We start from the raw sequence: 21,241 nt of genomic DNA, 5'->3' as shown, positions 1-21,241 counted from the left end.
TGGAAGTACAATTTCACGTCAATTTTCTCTTATATCAGGTCTCTCGCAAAATTAGGCGTTTTTATTTTTTTAAGTGGCATGTACATGTACATGTGTAGGTTTGAAAACATATCACAGAAGAATTGTTTAGTCAGAACTTAAAGGTCAAGTCCACTGAATATTTCAATTTTTACATATTTCATTTGGCAATAAGAACCCTCTTGTTTGAACTACAAAATGTGAAAACAATGGTAATTACACATTCAGGGAGGAATAAATCATTATTTTGCATGGCAATGAGGAGAAAATAAGCATATTTACATTTCATTTCAAGAAATACCAAAGAAATACTAGTAGTGAGTGGATGACGTCATCGGTCTCCTTATTCGCATACCGATCAAGATTTGAATATGACTGTTTTGTGAAATTAAGCAAAACTTTAACCGTCATAACTTTATTTTACATCCGATTTGATAAAATTTTCGGTATTATGCTCGTTTGATTTTTCTCTTTTTATTCAAACCAATATTTTGTTGTGGTGGACTTGTCCTTTATATCTTAAGAGATGATTTGGTGTATATTTGCAATGTCCAAAAGCCTGAACATGTTTGAAATCACAGTTCTTGCTCACCTAGCTAATTGATCATGGGAAGATTGCAGTATTTCCACAACATTGGTGAAAATGACATTCAAATGCTCATAAGTCTGAACATTCTTCTTGTCCAATTTTACACAAACTTTTGTTGAGCTTATTCTTTGATTTTTATGCTTTCACACAAGCTAATTTTCCTTTAAATTGGAAATCTAAACCAATAAAAAGCTGGTTTGAATAAGACCAAATGAATAATACTGAAAATTCCATCAAAACTGAATGGAAAATATGAAAGTTATGGCATTTTAAAATTTCACTTATTTTCAATAAACTGGTTCTGCAGTGTCTGCACATCAAAGTGACATACACATTATTGTCAATTTGGCACACTTACAATTTCGTTTGTATTTCATTGTTTTAGACTATAACAATATTTCATTGATTTGAACAGAAACTCTTCATTCAATACAATCTAAATTCCTCCTGGTTAGGAAGTAATAATTCTGTTTCACATTAAACTGAGACAATATACATACATGTATGGCATATTTCATATAATAAAATAGAAAAGAAATGAGAGTGGGTGACATTATTGGTTCCTAGTTCCCACATTTGCATATTGACCAGATGACAGATGTGCATTGTAATTTTGTACTGGGAAATTAAGTGAAACTTAATAATGTCATAACTTTCCTATTTTACATTTGTTTTGAGTGAAATTTATTATGCTTATTTGAGTTTTATTCTAAAAAATTATTTTTTTAAATAATAAATGGAAGTAACTTTATTTTCCTTTATTCTAAAATAAAATAATAAATTGTACTTGTAAGCAATTACATGCAAATGTACAGTGAAGTCATTGCCGCAAATGCACCATTATGTAGCACCACTGTAGCTCTGTAAGACTCATGAGAGATCATTGAAACTTGAAAGACCAGGAAAAGTCCATGGAAACTCGAAAGAATTCTGAAAGATCACTTGTTGCATAAAAGATCTCTGAAAGACAATTGAAAGATGTCTATATGACTAGTAAGACAAGAAGTATCAATCGGTCTTTCAGAGTTCTTTGAGTGGTCTTTTTGAGCCATTCCACAGAGATGACAAATTCAGTGATCTTGGAGATTGCTCTAAGACCTTGCCATTTTTTTGTCTTTCAAAGGTATTGTTTTAAAAATCTCCCCTCTGTGGAATGGGGGCTTAATTACTCTTAACAAGTGGAGCACCTCTGGCAGTCTCACCTGCATTAAGCGATTCAATATAGCAGCAGTGCTGACTTGAAAACTACTATAAAATGATTATTCACAAAAAGCACCATTCATATGATACAATACTACGTTCATTGACCCTAAATGATATTTGACATTGATCATGTGACCTAAGACTTGTCAGTGATACTTAAGACTTGTCAGTGATTACACCTATGTCCACATTTCACAAACTATCCATAAACTCTGTAAGTTATGACAGCAATTTGATAATTACCTCCAACGTGGCCAAAGTTCATTGACCTTAAAAGACCTTTGACTTTGGTCATGTGACCTGAAACTCGCACAAGATGTTCAGTGATACTTGATTACTCTTATGTCCAAGTTTTATGAACTAGATCCATACACTTTCAGAGTTACATGTATGATGGTAATTCAACTCCCACAAGATGTTCAGTGAAACTTGATTACACTTAAGTCCAAGTTATATCAATCAGATCCATAAACTTTCAAAGTTATGATGGTACATGTAATTCAACAAATACCCCCAACTTGGTCAAAGTTCATTGACCCTCAATGACCTATGACCTTTGACCTTGGTCATGTGACTTGAAACACAGGCTGGATGTTCAGTAATACTTGATTACCCTTTTGGCCAAGTTTCATGAACTAGGTCCATATACTTTTTTTTAAGTTATGCTGTCATTTCAAAAACTTAACCTTTGGTTAAGATTTGATGTTGACGCCGCTGCCATTGGAAAAGCGGCGCCTTTAGTTTCACTCTGCTATGCAGGTGAGACAAAAATAGCTTGACTGATTTAATCATTACAGATAGGCCTGCTAGTAAATGAATCTAAAATTTATATGATGAACATTGTCACTAATTAATCCTCAAAGGACAAGTCCACCCCAACAAAAAGTTGATTTGAATAAAAAGAGAAAAAATCCAACAAGCATAACACTGAAAATTTCATCAAAATCGGATGTAAAATAAGAAAGTTATAACATTTTAAAATTTCGCTTAATTTCACAAAACAGTAATATGCACATCCTGGCTGGTATGCAAATGAGGAGACTATGACGTCATCCACTCACTATTTCTTTTGTATTTTATTATATGAAATAGTCTAATTTACTCCTCATTGTCAAGTGATACAACTATTAATTCCTCCCTGTACATGTGGCATTAGCATTGTTTAATACTACATGTATGTTTCAGTCAAGTTCGTCCTTATTGTCAAATCTATAAAAAATGAAATATTGTATAATTCAAACAATAAAAAACAAAAGAAATAGTGAGTGATGGACATCATCGACTGACTCATTTACTGTAGTTGTGCATATCACTGTTTTGTGAAAAATAAGCGAAACTTTAAAATGTCATAACTTTCTTATTTTACATCCGATTTTGATGAAATTTTCAGCACTATGCTAGTTTGATTTTTCTAGAGCTATTTATTCAAGTCAGCATTTTCCTGGGGTGGACTTGACCTTTAAATGTATGTGTTAAATTTGATTGTGTTCAGTGTTGCATTCAAAAGATTTACAATATGTAAATACTGCATGTAGAAAAAAAATAATGGTGCAAACTCTAAACAAAAAAGAAAAAGAAATAAAGAAAGTGGCATCATCAACTTTGTTGAAAATTACCCACAAAAATTAAAAACATTCTGCCACACTCAACTCGGGCAACACAGCCAAATTTGGAAAATTCAAATTCCAGTTTGCTTCAAAAATCATGATTAATTTCTTTATGTAAGTTTGATCCTCCACCTACAGCAACACATCACAAAAAATACCTTGAGTTGTGACAGTTTATGGATGGGGCCCGTTGCAGAAAGAGTTGCGTTTAAACGCAAGCCAAAAAAAATCGCAAGTACCAAATGCGCGCTGTTCATTGGTTGAAAATCAAGTTGCGCGTGATTTTTAGAGTTGCGATTGATTGCAACTCTAAAAATCATGCACAACTTGATTTTCAACCAATGACATGAAACAATTATAATTTGCACCATTACACTCCAACATGCCTGTTCATGATGCAAACATTTCACAATTTCTGACTCAAGAATATTCACTTATAAGCTACATCCTTGATCCTCCAATTAGCAAAACCAGTTTAAGAATAAATAATTCCTGTGCTTACAATTTACATGTCATTTATTTCATATCCATACCATTCATTTGTTTTGTTACATGACATGTACATGTAAACTTTATGAGATTACAGTTACTCCTGAATGAGACTGAGGAATTCGGACATGACAATTGACAAATACAGGTAATCAGAAATAGCATAAACATAGCCTTTTTGGTGTGTTTACTTTAAGAGGGAATTCATAAAATGTCCATGGATAAACATGTATAATTCAAATGACATTGTCAATGGCATTGGCATGCATGACAATATAATATTTCATGCTTTGGAACTGAAAAATTCAACATAGGGTGTGCTTTCAGCCATGTTCCACCTCAAACAAAGCTAATAATAGTCCACCTCTGCTAGGTCAATACATTGTGTGCATACTACGAGGGACTACAACACATGGAAATCTGCAATGAATGCACAGACCCAATGACTCGCCGAAGCAAGTTGTTGCTGTGTCAAAAAATGGCTGACTGAAACTCTCCTTGGATGATCAGCATGAACCATTAAAAATAGGAAGACTGGCGATTTAAACCTAGCACGCAAAGCCAAAGCCGTCTAATCATCAAGAAAGAACATACAATTTTAATTTATATCTTAAAATATAAAAAAAAAGAACATGTAATTTTCTTTATCTTACATAAAAGGTGTCTTAACGAATAATAAAAGGGGGAAAAGAAAAAAAAGTTAAGACACATCCCACAACTACCACCCCAAAGACCCCTACACAAAAATGGTATCAGCCCATAAACAATATCTTTGAGATAACCAGGAAGCTGGCTGTTGTCAATCCACCGCACAAAAATCACAGAACTAAAGTGCTCACATAAACAAGAAATTAGACGATTCCATAGCAGACTTTGTGTGGTAAATTTGCAAAATGATCATGGTGATAAAAACAAATAGTAAATTAAATGATTTTGAATGCAAATATGGAATAAAACTGGCATATTCCCTTGGTTTTCTCTGAATAATCACATCGGTCGAAGTCAAAGGCAGACGCCACAATTCACCACGGCCTACACACAAGCACCGCATGATATGCACACAATAATGGGAACATAATTTAACGTGCAATGGCCAATCCGTTTTGGGGCGGACATTTGGAGCAGAATTATAATCTTCAGTATCATTCAATCTTCCAACGAATACCTACAAATCAAATATGAAAATGATGGAAAATAAACAAGGTCTATTACTTACAGAAATTGAAATGCTCAGATGAATTCCAACACACAAAATTTTACAATTTTCCAACACATACCATGTCAAACATCGCGCGAAGACAGTGCACAACCAACGCAGAACAAGTCGGACGTCGGGACATAATTCACGTCTTTTGTCACCAAAACTCGAAGAAAATGTATTCTCAGATTAACAAAATATATATAACTTACACTAAAGGTTCCGCAATACACAGTGATTAACATCCCCTATCCATCCACCTTTAAAATAACGTAAACATGAGGCTATCTGTGAAGAAACAACCATCAAAATTGCAGTCCCATACAACAACCTCACCAGCTGGGCAGTGCGAGACGCTTGACGATCAAAACATAGGGAGAGTTCGGGTCGAAATTTTCTATGGTCTCCGCTGTGAAAACCTTGCTAAAATATAAAAGATTATCATCCAACCTGCGATCAAAAGATTTGCCATACAATGCTAGAGAAAAGAACACTTCAACAAATAAACCTAGAGAGAATTACCAGTGAAATCAATCAGATGGTCCAGATTTCCTCGGATTTTACGTCCAAATCTACGGGTAAATCCACATCCTTATTTCGGGAAAGATACACTGTTATGCTTATTTGCATATAATACGTACGACCTATGGGCAGTAGTCTACGTCACAACGTTAATTCATTAAGTGACCAATGATGAGCTGCATACACGCGAACCCTGACAGGTGAAACGCGCGCCCTACGCCCACAATCCTTAACAAGCCAATGAAAATAGAATTTAGTTGATTGTAAGAAGTGTTTGAAGTTTGCGGCGCGAGGTTCTAAATTTTATCAATTTGTTGGAAGTTCTATGGAATTGGTGCTCGAAAAGTCTACTCCCACTTTACGGGAATGATTAGCCTAACGTATTCCTGAACGTAAACTGATCCTGGCAGAAATGCACAAGCTTGAACAATACATGGGTGTCTTTATTATTTATTCTGTGAATTATACAATTTTGAAAATTACCGAAATAACAGAAACTTCGATCGCATGTACCCGGTGTGTTGCATAGCAATTATTTACACTTAATTCAAATTTGGGTATATTAAAAGAAAGATGTTCATAACTCCAATCGTTTTGCTGTATATAGGCCTTCATGTATTTCTATCAATGCACACAGCTTCGAGTATTATTTCTTTCTCCTGATAATTTCTCTCTTCGCCATCAGAAGACGAAAAGATTGTTTATAGCCATGAAAGTCAGTATATCAAGAATGTGTGCCAATTACATGTATAAACCATAATTGTGAAATAAGTCATATAAATACAAAAAAAAATTATTGTGAAATAAGTGTAAAAAAAAAAGACTGATCATTATGGGAGGCTGTTTGTCATTGAAAAGTGGTATTAGGCCTAATCTACAATTGTCCAATATTTTCGGCGTGCCAAATTTTCTATTACATAATTTTGCATGGCAAAGGTGTGCAAAATAAATGAAAATTTTGTATTAGTATTTTTACTTTTTTTCATGCCAAGTTTAACAGCTCAGTATAGCTATTTTTCTTTTTCAAGTTTTCAAACTTATTGAGGGGCGAATCGATTTTCAGGGGGTGACAATCTTCTCCTGCCCCTCCAAGGCCTTTAGTCACTCTCTATTTTCTGCCTCAACTACACGTAAATTTGTATATTGTTTGTCTCCATAACCTTTTCTAAATTACATTTGTTAGCTTAATGTTGTTTCTGCGTATTGGAGAGGAATGTATAAATGATAAAATCTTGATTTTTAATCCGCTAGTTTGTGGAATATACACTCTTAAAACAAATCAGTCAAATTGACTGGACAAGTGGTCATAGCTGGGTGCAACTGATATGCTAGTCACATTTCTGACATATATTCTATACTCTATTCTAGTAAAATACGACAAGAAAATAGTCAAATAACGAGAATAACAGTGGCACCCAGCTGACCCTATTCACTATAGTCATTTTTTACTGATTTGTTTTTAGACTGTACGATACTTAGCCAAACTGATAATTTGGTGTAGCTGTAATTTCCTTTAACCAATTAGAACTCGATTTCATGATCTAGTAAATCAACAAGTACAGTTATTCCCTTAAAAAAATCATAAGATATATAGATAAAAACATACAAGGAGAAAAGTAAAATATAGTGGTAATTTTCCATCGGTTATATAGTTTTCAATTATGTTTGGAAACATTTATTTTGGTCAGAATCGTAACTGTTTGAAATTCGAAATGCAAGCATACAGAGACTTTTTGTTTTGTTAATTGTTATAACATTTGATTGTAACTCCAATTCAGACTTAGTGCATGTATGCATGTTCACATTTTCATTTTCGTTTTGGTAAATTTTGAAATGCACATGACTGTAGAATGTTTAGAATGTCACTTGAGCAAAACGTTGGCTTTTGACAGAATCTTTCATGGGGAGGGGGTGGGGTATGGGAAAGGGGATAAATCGTCTACAGCGCCTCCGTCTTGAATTTCGAAGTCCGCCGTGACACACCTCCTGAACCCCTGTTACATAATTTACACTGGCACCATATCGGATCATTTTCAAGCTACTTCTTTTGGTATATAACCTAGCCCCCAAAAATATTTGTCTGATTGTTTAGAAATTTATATCCCAGGTAGAAAAACTAGACTCCTCTAAAGACCCACTTAAGTTAACATATACGTTAATTCCATTGGGTCTTCAGAGGATCTGCATATATTAATTGCATATGTGCAACAGAACGAAAACGGACCGGAGATAGAACCTTCACTTTTGCATCCTCAATGGAATGGAACAATCTCCCTCTCACATTAAGACAAAGTCCCCAAAAGTTGAATCATTTAAGATGTTCATAAAAAACGTGTTTGTTCATTCATTCTGTATTTGTTTTTGCATGAATTAGGTAAACTTAAATTGTAAGCGCTTTGGGCCATTTGGGAAAAGCACGTTGGGTGTCATCATTATTATTATTACTATTATATTTTATCTCTCTGTGCATTGATATGAAAACGACATGAAGAATTTTTTTACGAGGCGTACAGTAGGCCAATCTTAATTCAGTATATAGAATATTAGAATTCCCCAAATGCTAAAGTAACACAATAAATGAAACCACAATGACAATTTTTAATGTAAATACCAGGGGTGGCGCCACCCCCATAAAAAAAGATGGGTGGGGGTGGGGATACGGATGAGTATCAAAATGAGCTCTGGGAGTGTAACTCTACATCAGACCCTGTAATTCAATTAAGGAAATGTAAAGCTGTAAAAATGGCAGTTAATCTCCTGCATATAGATGGCTAGTTAACTAAGAAAGGTTGTTACAAGATAATTTGAATTACTAGTATATCGGACTCATAAATCATAGATAGATCGTTGATATCGACGGGAAAGGCTCTCTCTTTTCCAAGTTAATGTAGCATGCCAATTTAACCTGTCATTTTTGCCTCCGTCAGTTCCTTAAGATTTGCCATATTCACCTCTGCCATTTCCATCTCTGCCTAACAACCACTTGATCTACTCTCAATTTGGACTAATTACTCTACAGCCCAACTAACTTACTCTCACTTAGTCAATCTATTAATAATTTACCCTTTGTCAAATCAAAATTTGGTTCATAAAATCAATATTTCATTTCATCATATGTGATGACACAAATGAAAAGGTAAGCAAGTTTCCACTTCTGAACAACAAAACCTTCACATTTTGAAAACTTACATCACAAGCTACACAAAAGCAGATACTAGAAACACTGTTTATGTGCATGTAAATCGAAAGAAAGTTTATTCCTTTTTGTAACAAGACACCAAGAGAACATGAATCCATCTTATAATTCGTTAACAATAAATACTTTATTATGACAATCATGAAAGAGTTAATGAATTCAGAACAATTAGCATCATATGATAAAATCTTGAAAAAAATCCCACTGGATAGAAAAGCAATAAAGTAAAAGAAAAGGTTTTAAGATTGGAGACATTATTATACAACATCTAAAGGCATGATATTGTACAATGGTACATGATCTCTTGAATTCAAAGAATTAATCAGTCTTTCAGGATCAAGAAAAAATTGCATAAAGTTTTTAAATAAGTGCATGTAAATTATGGCTTCTATTGCACAAAATAATAAGTTACATGTAACAGAATGTATGTAGAAAAAAAAGAACAATATCTGAACGGTATACAAAAACTGACAGTTCCAAAAGAAAATTTGATGCAAGATGATGATATAAGCATTACACATGTATGCTTTGATCCATGAATTTCATGAAAACATTACCATATTAAAAAAATTCAATGACAAATAAGCAACTCTTACAAATGAGCAACAGGGAATAATTTTCCTCGTATCGCATCGCAATTCGCTCCACATTTTTGAAAGACTGCTATGCATAAAGTCTTTTGAATAGCATATTTTTACATAGGACTGTACATTATAATAGTTGAGAGCTTTTCTCTTATGACCAAAAATGCTATTCAAATTTGTCCAGCAAAATTATTCCCTGAGCAATCATATCATTTAACCCCATTCTGATAAATCTCCTTAGATCCTCCCACCTAGTTTTCAAGCTCAATTGCATATACCACAGACTGTCACCTCTTGTTATTAGTGTTATATATGTATGCCATACAGACACTGATGCATGATGGCAAAAATCAATGCATCACAGTATTGCTAGCAGAATTGAAGATGGCAGTATACAATTTTAAGTAGTGTTAGTGTAATACCATTCCTCTAATAAGAAACCATGGATGAATAATAACTTAATACTCATATGAGTCATGACCAATATTTTGAACTGAATTTTGTGTAAAATGCCAGTCCAACAAATATATCATTTAAGTTTGAACAACAAAATGAAATCAAATATCCCCCAATTAAAATCAATTTCGTCAAGACCTGACAAAAAACAGAACAAACATGCATGCTTCATAAACCATGGTCTAAAACTCTGGTATAGTATGGGTTGAAAAATGTGGCAATAATCTCTTTTCAATATTCATCTGATTACGCAAACTTCTCAGTATAAAAACATTTAAAAAATATATAAAAACTAACAGTGTGAAAGGTTTGGGGCATTTTTATCTACCTGTAATCACTAGCACATATTACAAATCTACATTTTAAAGTTTTAAACAGAGATGTAATAAAACACAAGTGTGGAACATATATGTAGGCTAAATTTTCTTGTCAAGTAATTACTGAAGGACAATGCCATTCTGTAAAAATGCAAATTACAAATACATATTACTAACAAATCATAAATTACCATGCATTCATAAAATGATTTAAAATCCAGTTTAAATAACATTTAAAAAAATATGTACACATGTACATGTATATTACTGTTTACCTGCTCAGGAGTTGATTAAGATAGCAAAAATGAAATCTTGCTCGATTAAACCAAGAGTGGATTTTTTGCTGCAATTTACATGTTCATTAAAAAGAAGATACATTAAATTACAATAATCAATCAATTGTAAACAAACAAAGAGCATAACATGCTTCAGTACTTCAATAATGCAACATTTTAAACCCTAAAGGGGGGAGGCATGTATAAAGCCCCCTTGACATTTTTTCAATGTAAACTGAAATTTGAGTTGTGATATAAACAATTAATCATGAGAATGATCGGCCTTGAGGACTCGCTGCCTTGTGGGAAGACCCAGAGTAAATATATAGTGATTGAATTAAGCCAAATAACGATTATGTATAAAACATTTATAAGTTGTTAAACTTGAAAACACTGTTAATTGTTAAACTTCAAAGGCAATGTGAGTGCCAGTTTTCATCATCATTGTTTATTCAACAGTCAAATCTTGGGGGGGGGGGATCTCCTCTGCCTTTTCAGGTTTAATAATAAAAAATGCACATGAACTTCTTGCGAATATAACAGAAAATGTAAAATTATCCACCAAATGACAGATAATGAACATTCAAAATAGCTAACTCATGGCACAAATACTGTTTGACAACATCTTTAAACATCCATCAATAAAATAAAATCACAACAGTGAATTAATGAAATTATTATAATACTATCCATCCACACTGGCAAAGCTACATTAATTCAAAATCTATATTGCGAAAGGCACTTTTCCTGCTCCAAAACTTTGGAATAAAATTTCAGTGGAATTTTGTCAAAAATTGAGACTACTCTAGATGTTAAGTTTACCTAGACATTTTGTGTTTGCATCGAGCAGTGATGTTAGGGTAATGGTCATCACAGACATTCATTTAGAAAATGTAGTTGCAACAGTTTTTAAGATCAACATGACATTTCATACAGATGGACAATAAAAGCCTCTTGAGTTCTTAACACACACTCACATTAATATGACAATTGAATCATTACAATCACAATATTGTCCTCAATGTACCCACATACATGCAAATGATTTCAGCACTGTAAGAGGCGAAGCCAACTATTATTTATTCTTTGTATTTAGCACAAGATGAGCCGAATTCCGAGAACAATGTTGATTATAAATATAATCAGAACTTCTTACTTCAGAAGTTTGAAAGACTTATATATTGTCAACATCACTATTATCATTTTAGTGGTAGACTTTGTAAGTAAAAATATTGAAAGAATCATACTCACTACATGTTTAAAGGTCTGTAGTTGAACAAGGAAAATCTTTGACATTTTTACAAGAGCATCAGAACCACTTTAGAAAAAAAAGGTGAGGTGTTTGAAAAATATTTCAAATTTTTATTTAAAATGGCACTTTAATTCCCAGTTAAGTGTGGTGTATTAGCGACTTTCAGTGACTTGACCCTATGAACCAAACTGGGGCCCGTAACACAAAGCTTAGCAATGATCGTAGAACATTTTTCTACGATTGATTCCATCAACTACAATGTACAATCAATCGTGAAAATCAGCGTATGATTAATGGGTAACCTTTGTGCTACGGGACCCAGGTGTGTTTGGCTGTTCTATGTCACGTGCGGGGGGATCTTGGTAGATTTTAAAAACACATGGTACACAAGCAACCAAAAATAATGGCAGTGTGATGTAATCTACAAGACTGTATTGATAACTTTTCCTAAATAACAAGATTTAATGCCATAATATTGAATAATTATGCAATTTTATGCATAAATCATACTTTTTGCTATAATTCAGTGAATAAAGCTCCTAGAATGTTATTTTGTGTATAGATTTAAATATTCTTTGTAACATTCCAAACAATTATGTTTAATTGATTCATCACCCACCCCTGATGGTTGTAGGGTTAAGAATACACTTTTTAGTCACTCTTTGGAAACACATATGATTTGAGAATGTGAATCATGGAGGCATTAAACCGTCCAAAATGCACATGAATAAATCTATCAAAATCAAATGAGACTTAAAAGCATTGAATTCATCTACTGGAAATAGCTCAACACTTGTTTTTAAAATTTGGTTGAACTATGTCATTAGTGTAGGCAATAAAAAAAATCAACATTAATTATCTAACACTTAGAATAATAATATATACTACATGTGCATCTGTAAACAATGATCATAAGAATATATATCAATGTCATGTTAGGGAATCCATAAAGCCAACAACAACATGAGACAAAAGGGTGCATAAATGGAAGGAGCAATTTGTGAATAGAAAAAACATTGTATGAAAATATATATTATGAAATCTATACACCATATCAATAAAGTTATTGCTCAGAGCAACGAACGCATACAAACATACCATCATTAAACCAACGTTCACGATAAAGACAGCTTACACAATACACTTGTGCTCCAGTACTTACACATATAACATAAACAAGACCAAAGTACATGAAAGTATCTTTATTCATTTGAATGAATACAAATACTTACAATTCTGTCTTATTATTTTCAACCTTAATTTTTTCCTTCTTCTTTCCCTTTCCTTTCTTTGTCTTACTCTTGGAATCTTTCTTCGCACCAGCAGGAGTGTTTTCATCCATCCTTCCAGAGCCCTTGCCATAGTAGCTCTTGTTGTCGATAGTTACCTCATAGCAACGATCCTGGTCGATGAGGAAGTTTTTCATCTCCCAAGCGAGGGCGCCATCCTTAAGGAGAAAGATAGCCCTGTTGCTGTCTACCATATACCTGCATGCCAGGAATGAATTGTCAAGAAATAAAAATAAATAAATAAATAAAAATACAACAGCTTCATTCGATTTTAATAAGTGCATCAGGGTTGGGCTCAATTACAAGGTAATTGATCAATTACATAATTAATTAATTTTTTTTTGGTAATTAAAATTGAAGTTTTGAACGGGAAATTAATTGTAATTGTACTTGAAAAAAAATTAAAATTGACTTCAATCACTGTCAATTACTTTTATATTCAATTACTTATAACAATATACTAACTTAATTTATGATTTAATTTCACGACCTTTTTCATGTCAACTGCTTCAGCCTCATAGAGAGTAACAGGCAGAATCTGTACTCTTTAACCTAACCCTTCATCTTTTCATTTTCACTGTAATAATAATAATAATAATAGGCATTTATATAGCGCCATCTATCTATAAATATTCTATTCCGAGGCGCGATGTTATTATTATCATTACCCCGGTTTTAGCTGTAACCTAAAATTATGTTGAAAGAGGTGGTAACTTGTGCAGAATAAAAATTGGGTTCAGATATTACTTTTCTAGAAAGTAATTGGAATTGTAATTTCAAACTGCTACTCAATCTTACCTGCAGTCTACCATGATAATATGATTGCACTTAAGTTTTCAATGAACTTTTCATAAATCTATATATTGACATGTTTTATAGAACACAGTACTCAACAGCTAAAAATCAAAAGGAAGGGGATAAAATTGGTTACTTCATTTCAAGTTCAATTGAATCAGTCATGGGGATTGCATCCCATCCACAACGACCTGAAACAAAGCTAATTTTGGGGCTGATGTCACCAAGTGCTGAGATATTGATCAACAATAAGATTTGTAACATGTAAACCCATATCAATAAGATTTGCAACATGTAAACCCATATTTGATCTTGAAGCTAGGTTAAGCAGACTGATGTATATCCTCATCAATACTGTTAATGTATCTTTTCTTTTCTAGGCCTACTTTTCACAACAGATTTTTTGCAGCAAATGGGGAATCTCGGGGGCTCCTTTTTACTTTTCCAGGTCTCTTTTGAGCATTTCAGGGGCAAAATCACCCTGAGCCCTCATGTAATTTTTTTCCAAGACTTTTTTTTTTTTTTTTCAGATCAAGCAAGCGATCTTATTTACAGGGAGCAGGCCAGAAATTTGTATCTACAAAACTCTTGTTTGTGTATAAGACTAAAAGCTTATGGATATTTCCATAGGTGATGTGACCAACCCTTACTTTTTCCTTTTTTTATCACTCAAAATAATTGAATTGAATCCTGAAGGCATTCAATAGAAATAAATACATGAACCAACACTACTAATCACACAGCAAAAGCAGATTTAAAAAAGACAAAGATTAATATTTGAGAACATTTAAGCTAAGTATAGCTACAGGGGACAATTTGATCATTCCTACTGAAAAGGCACAAACTACCTGTTCAAAATAAGGTTACCAACTTAGCAGTACCTCTTTGAAATGTTGGAAATAAATATGAACCATACCTCTGGAGTTGAAAATTTGCATTAAAAAGTTGATCCTGCCATCGTTGGGTGATAGTTTCTGCTTCCTCCTGAGTAGGGTCACCGGAAACGGTCACAAACATCATCAAGGTCTTGCCCTTCTTGCTCATCTGAAGAATGCTCTCAGGATTTTTGGCATCCATCTTGGAGAAGTCGATTTTTGGTGCTGGTCGTTCATGTTCCATCAAGTCATCGGGATCTTTCTCTTCATCTTCCTGAGGAATGATAACAAACAAGGAAATGGTCATTCACAGCACTCTACAAATGGGTGTTGCAAGATACCTTTTTTTTATTGGATGGAACAATATTTTTACACAAGCTAGCTTCAGTCAATAATCTTTTCTAAACACATGTCAATAATTAAGAGATTGGTTCAATCAGAGAGGCAAAAGCCCCTCACATCAATTGGTTTCAAAATCCAAAGTCACAAAATGGCAAAAGAAAGACCAATGAAAATGAGATTGGATTAAACAAACTTCCAGTTTATCACACATGTCCTTCACATGAATGTTTAGGCAATTGACTTCATCACAAAACAAGAGTGTCGCTAAGGCGAGCACATAATACCCCCGCCTGTTACGCGGAAAATTGAGTTATCGGTCAAGCAAGAAAAGTGGAAGGTGGCGACTTCACCTTTGACCATCTGACCTCAAAATCAATAGAATTGCTGGGATCCATGCTAGTATCATACACACCAAATTATATGAGCCTAGGTTAAGTTAAACTAAAGTTATCGCGTTTACGAGGACTTCAGAAGGGTAAGATGAAAACATGTCACTATGACCTTGACCTTTTGTCCTCAAAATCAATAGGCTTCCTGGTATACATGCTAGTTACATACACACCAAATTATATGAGCCTAGGTTAAGTTAAACTGAAGTTATAGCGTTTACAAGGACTGCAAAAGGGTAAGATGAAAATATGTTACTGTGACCTTGACCTTTGGACCTCAAAATCAATAGGCTTCCTGCCCTGGGATCAATGCTAGTATCAATATCATACACACCAAATTATATGAGCCTAGGTTAAGTCAAACTAAAGTTATCGCGTTTACAAGGAAAAGTTAAACGGACGTACGGACACCGAGCGCGATACCATAATACGTCCCGTCTAGGGCGTATAAAAAAAAAATTGCTGAAGCTAGTAGCATGTATAAAAATATTATTTATGTTGACTAACTGTTTTTTAAGTGGAATTTGTGACTTTTTGTGTAGTGAATTGTCCTTGTTGTAAACAGTAAAGTTTGTTGATATTGTAGAGCCTTATTTCCATAGTTCAGAGAACTTTATATTTTCATGTACAGGTTAGATGCAGTTCAGTATTCTATAGGTCAGAGAACTTTCTTTATAAACAAGTTGGAATGTTAGATGCAATTCAATTCATCTGCTCAGTCTTTGTGAATTTCACTTCTTTGTTAAGACATGGAGTTGACCTGGATTACCGGTACATGCTTCAATTCATTGATTCTCTGTATGTTCTGTTACACACACATTGACTATACAGTATAGGGCCTACACACTGATTGCTGATTGGTTAATGATTATGTTAATTCGATGTCTATGATTTTGGAGAGGAGACAGAAATAAAGTGAGCCACGTGCTCTTGGGCAGTTCCAGCCTAGCCTTGAATAGAGAGACTTCTCTGTGTTTTTATAGCACTAACACCTGTGTAGTGAACCCTAAATCTAACTCCAGTAGCCACCCTACATCTGGTAGCAGCGGTGTTCTACAGTGTTCTACAGTGTTTTCTTGCTGGTCATTTATAATTTTCTCCCTTCATCGTGATTATTTTGGATGTTTTAGTAGCTGTCTCCCTTCATCACTTTGGATACTTTGTGGAATCACTCTACTTCGTGCATCATTGGATACTCCGTGACTGTGCATATACTTCAGTGGATACTTTATACATTACAGTGATTAGTAGATTTACTCCATCATTGTGAAAACTTATTGGATCCCTCTACTCTGGAACATTGTATTTTCTGCAGAGATAGGAATAGGATTTATGTCTTCACACTAATTGTCATCTACTCTGGTGAGACTTTTACTTTTACTTATGCCTATAATCTCGCTGTTACTATTTCATGATGTTTCGCCTGGAGCTCCCTGAAGTTTTTACAGGAGAACATGAAGCTGATTTTCAACAGTGGGTAAAGAGATTTGAAGTCGCTTTAGATGCGTCGGGGTCGACTTCTGGCCTGAAGAAAGAAGTGTTTCTCCCAACCCGCTTAGGTGGCGCAGCATTCTCATTGTGGGATGGTATGCCCACAGATGTGAAAAATAACTATGATGCAGCAAAATCAAGACTATCTCAAGTCTTCTCCAGAAAAGGTTTTCTAGACATTTTTAGGACAAATGCAGCAGCTAGACCCAGAGCAACTGAGGAGCCCTTAGAAGTTTATGCTGCAATTGTTCAGAAACTTGTATTAGAGGCGTTTCCGGATTATGAAGAGAGAGCAAGAAATGGAGAGAATCTAAGACGCTTCATTGCAGGTCTTGACCCATTTCTTCAGTTGAAGGTTCGAGAGCATGGTGCAAAGACAATAGAGGAGGCGTTACAGATTGCAGTAAGGATGGAAAGAGCATTGCACCAAAGCCCTATGCAGCATCCTCCATCGACTGAAGCTCCTTTCAAACCGCAAGTCGCCAGTGTAGACCATGATGCCTTATTGGACAAATTAATGGAAAAGATAGACAGGATAGATTTGCAGGTCAAGGAACTAAAGAATAGTCGGGATGGTGGTATGCCAGATAGATACAGGCCTAGATCTACTTTTGGGGGACGTCGTTCTTCAAGCCCATATCCCCATCGTTCTTCAAGCCCATATCCCCATCGTTCATCAAGCCCATATACCCGTCGTTCTCCAAGCCCATATACCCATCGTTCTCCAAGTCCTGGGAGTTCTTATCGTCCTTCAAGAAGGGATTTTGGCCGACGCTCGCCGAGCCCAGGAAGGCGTCCTACTTCGAGATATGGTGAATCGAGGTACCGATACGAGGAAACATACCCTCAAAATCGGAATGGAAGGCATCCTGACTATGATGACTCGAGATATATGTATGATGAGACACGCCCTCGAGACCAGAGTGGCAGGCGTTCTAGATATGATGACTCGAGGTACAAGTATGAGCAGACACATCCAGGGCAACGTACTTCCTATCGTCATGACGAGAGTCCTCGTCGAGTCCACTTCTCCCGGCAATCGGAAAACTTTCATTAGCTGATGATGAGGGTCAGTCGTCAGCTCAGACTACAACAACAGGCCCCAAAATCAACCATCCATCTCCTTATATCCCTGTCCTTGTTGACAAGACATATATTCTAGCCTACCTAGATACAGGGTCATTCATATCGTTAATGAGTACTGACTTCTTTAATTCAATTCCTCCACCTCACAGAAGTCCTATTCAGAAAGGAGTAATTTCTGCTACTTCTGTTACAGAGAATTCACTGGACATAACAGGTTCTGTTTGCTCCTCCCTACATCTGGTGTAGGGAGGAGCAAACAGAACCTGTTATGTCCAGTGAATTCTCTGTAACAGAAGTAGCAGAAATTACTCCTTTCTGAATAGGACTTCTGTGAGGTGGAGGAATTGAATTAAAGAAGTCAGTACTCATTAACGATATGAATGACCCTGCATCTGGGTAACAAGGCTCTTCAACACAAGTTCTACATTGCCCGGAATGTTTCACATCCCCTTATTCTCGGCTGGGACTTTTTCCTTCGACATGAGGCAACGGTATCTGTAGCAACTTCCTCCTTCAGTATGCCTGGACTTCAGATACCCCTTGCTGATTATCGTCAACATCAAGCTCCCCTACATTGTAATGTATCTTTGATAGGAACAGTGACACTACCCCCTCTGAGTGAGGTACACGCACAGGGGAAGTTAACATCATTGCAAGCTGATCTTACTCCACATGGTTATGATGGGATATTTGAACCCTCACTTCATGAGAAGCTTGAAGTAGCAGGAGCAAGATCTTTATCTAGTGCTCAGAATGGGATAATCTTAGTACGCTTGGTTAATCCTTCTTCGATTCCTATAGAGTTACAGTCAGATACACACTTAGGCCAATTTCATTCTTTGATAGGCGACCAGGAAGAGGAGTACAATGTTGTTAGTGCAATACAACCAGGGACTTGTAAAACTCCTCCAGCTTCTTCCTCTCTTCATAACGTCAGTGATACAGTTAAAAGTCACACCAACTTTATTGATGCTGAATCTGATTTGACAGAGAGTGAACGACGCCAAGCTTTAGAGTTGCTTGAGTCTTACAGTGATATTTTCAGCTCTGGTCCAGAAGATGTTGGAGAAACAGACTTCCTCCATCACAGAATCCATACAACTACAGAGACGCCTACCAGACAAAGAGCCTATCGAACATCGCCATCTATGAGAGTAGAGATACAACGACAAGTTGATGATCTTCTCGAGCGCAATATCATTGAGGAAAGCCATAGCCCATGGGCTAGTCCAATTGTCATGGTACGCAAGAAGGATAATACTTATAGATTTTGCGTGGATTATCGTGCTTTGAATGCCATTACCATTAGGGATTCACATCCTATCCCTCGACAGGATGACTCCATAGATGCGTTATCTGCGTCTTCCTTCTTCAGTGTAATTGATTTGTCCAGTGGATACTGGCAAGTCAAAATGCACCCTGCTGACAAAGAGAAGACCGCATTTACCACGGGCAGTGGACTCTACCATTTTAACGTGATGCCATTTGGGTTAGTGAACGCTCCCATGACATTTCAACGTTTAATGGAGATTGTTCTTCACCGCTTACATTGGTCTACATGTCTTGTATATCTTGATGACTGCATTGTTGTGGGAAGAGATTTTAATCATCACCTACACAATCTACAAGAAGTGTTTAATCGCTTTCGTGATGCTGGACTAACACTCAAACCGTCAAAATGTCACTTCTTCAAGAGGAAAGTTACATATCTTGGATATGTAATCAGCTCAGAAGGTGTACTCCCTGATCCTAGTAATACAGAGAAAGTGACTAGATGGCCACAACCAAAGACTGCCACTGATGTTAGATCATTCTTGGGTTTAGCCTCTTTCTACAGACGCTTTATACCTGGATTTTCACAGATTGCAGCTCCAATGACTAGGCTTACTCACAAGGGCACACCCTTCATCTGGACCGCAGAGTGTGACGCTGCTTTCTGTCACTTAAAAACTGCTTTGACTAGTCCCCCTCTTCTAGCATATCCTGATTTTAGTCATGGTTTCACCCTATCTACAGATGCTTCACTTGATGCAGTTGGGGCTGTCCTCTCACAAGTACAGCAAGGAAAGGAGAGAGTCATAGCCTACTTCAGTCAGATGCTGACAAGAGCCCAGCAGAAGTGGTCTACGTATGACCGTGAATTGTGGGCGATGGTATGTGCTATTAGACATTTTAGGCACTATCTTCGAGGTCAACACTTCGATATTGTGACAGACCACCAACCTCTTTTGGGTTATAGGAAAGCCCCCATTCAGGATGATGCAACGGGAAGAAGAGCGCGTTGGATTGTTGAGATGAATGCCTACTCATTTGACATACAACATAGACGTGGTCGTTCTCATCAAAATGCAGATGCTATGTCAAGACGCTTAGATGGTCAAAGAAACGGTACGAAACAGGAATCTGTTGAGTGCGATGCGGTGAGGAAAACATCCAAGGAGAAGGTTGATCTAAATATTCATCCTCCCTCTACATCCAAGACTACTGGTACTCAGACGGTTCACCAGCCTCTTTCATTACCGTCATCTACTACTGGTACTCGAACTACATACATTCAACCTACATCAGTTAAATGTGATGAAACTCAGGCGAACAATCTTCCTGACATCGAGAAGAGACCACATGGTGATTTGATTTCTGACCTCGACCTACTTCAACACCAACGGTTAGATGAAGACATCTCTAAGGTTATGGAGTATGTCAAAGATGGGTATCACCCTACTTGGAAAGAACGTCGCCAACAATCTGCTTGTATGCGACGACTACTTTGGCAGCTCCCTCGTCTTGTGATTAAGCAAGGCATCTTATGTAGGAAGACCTATGACAAGCCTAGAGAGATATACACTTACCAAACTGTAATCCCAAAATCATTATTACAGAGAGTTCTACATAATTTGCATGGTCATCCTTCGTCTGGACATTTTGCTGCACAACGTACATTGCAGAGAGCTCATGCATCATTTTACTGGCCTTATATGCATAAGGATATAGTGGATTATGTTAACACCTGTAAGGCATGTGAATCTTTTCGCCTTCCAAATCCACAATACAGAGCAAAGCTGATGACCATTACCACTACACGTCCTCTAGAGAAGGTGTTTGCTGATATAGCACAACTCCCAAGATCTAGGAACGGATATCAATATCTGCTGGTGGTAGTGGATCACTTCAGCAAATACTTGAACGTGTACGCTATGAAAGACCAGACAGCACAGACAGTGGCAAGGCACATTTTTGAAGATTACATCCAAGAACATGGAGTGCCTGA

General features: G+C 36.0%; 2 protein-coding genes across 4 annotated transcripts in view; both read right to left on the bottom strand.

Moving 5' to 3' along the window:
* Window positions 1-5,726, bottom strand: part of LOC135153534 (paired amphipathic helix protein Sin3a-like) — a 34,910-nt gene extending 29,184 nt beyond the window's left edge. Inside the window, exon 1 of one of the 3 annotated variants that reach the window (XM_064096441.1) lies at window positions 5,627-5,726. The gene's annotated coding sequence lies outside the window, so the exon portion shown is untranslated. Of the gene's footprint in view, window positions 1-5,122; window positions 5,212-5,316; window positions 5,402-5,626 lie in introns of those variants that run through there. The other 2 variants (XM_064096442.1, XM_064096443.1) reach the window with 2 other exon arrangements.
* Window positions 5,727-8,844: 3,118 nt separating this feature from the next.
* On the bottom strand, window positions 8,845-14,987 carry LOC135153533 (LRP chaperone MESD-like). The gene is made up of 3 exons (XM_064096440.1): window positions 14,707-14,987; window positions 12,939-13,193; window positions 8,845-10,320 (listed from the first exon to the last, which is right to left on the bottom strand). The coding sequence occupies exons 1-3, from the start codon at window positions 14,970-14,972 to the stop codon at window positions 10,233-10,235; spliced, it is 609 nt and encodes a 202-aa protein (XP_063952510.1). The 5' UTR covers window positions 14,973-14,987; the 3' UTR covers window positions 8,845-10,232.
* Window positions 14,988-21,241: the final 6,254 nt, after the last annotated feature.

The sequence above is a fragment of the Lytechinus pictus genome, chromosome 3, assembly GCF_037042905.1.
Source record: "Lytechinus pictus isolate F3 Inbred chromosome 3, Lp3.0, whole genome shotgun sequence".
Lineage (NCBI taxonomy): Eukaryota > Metazoa > Echinodermata > Echinoidea > Temnopleuroida > Toxopneustidae > Lytechinus > Lytechinus pictus.
The sequence above is the reverse complement of the archived record's forward strand: the minus strand, read 5'-3'. Positions and strand labels throughout refer to the sequence as shown.

Coding starts and splice junctions, on each gene's coding strand:
- LOC135153533 (XM_064096440.1), bottom strand. CDS start 14,972: ATGACCATTTCCTTGTTTGTTATCATTCCTCAGGAAGATGAAGAGAAA. Junction 13,194..14,706: donor GCAAATTTTCAACTCCAGAG/GTATGGTTCATA, acceptor CCTGGCATGCAG/GTATATGGTAGACAGCAACA. Junction 10,321..12,938: donor GAAAATAATAAGACAGAATT/GTAAGTATTTGT, acceptor GCATTTTTACAG/AATGGCATTGTCCTTCAGTA.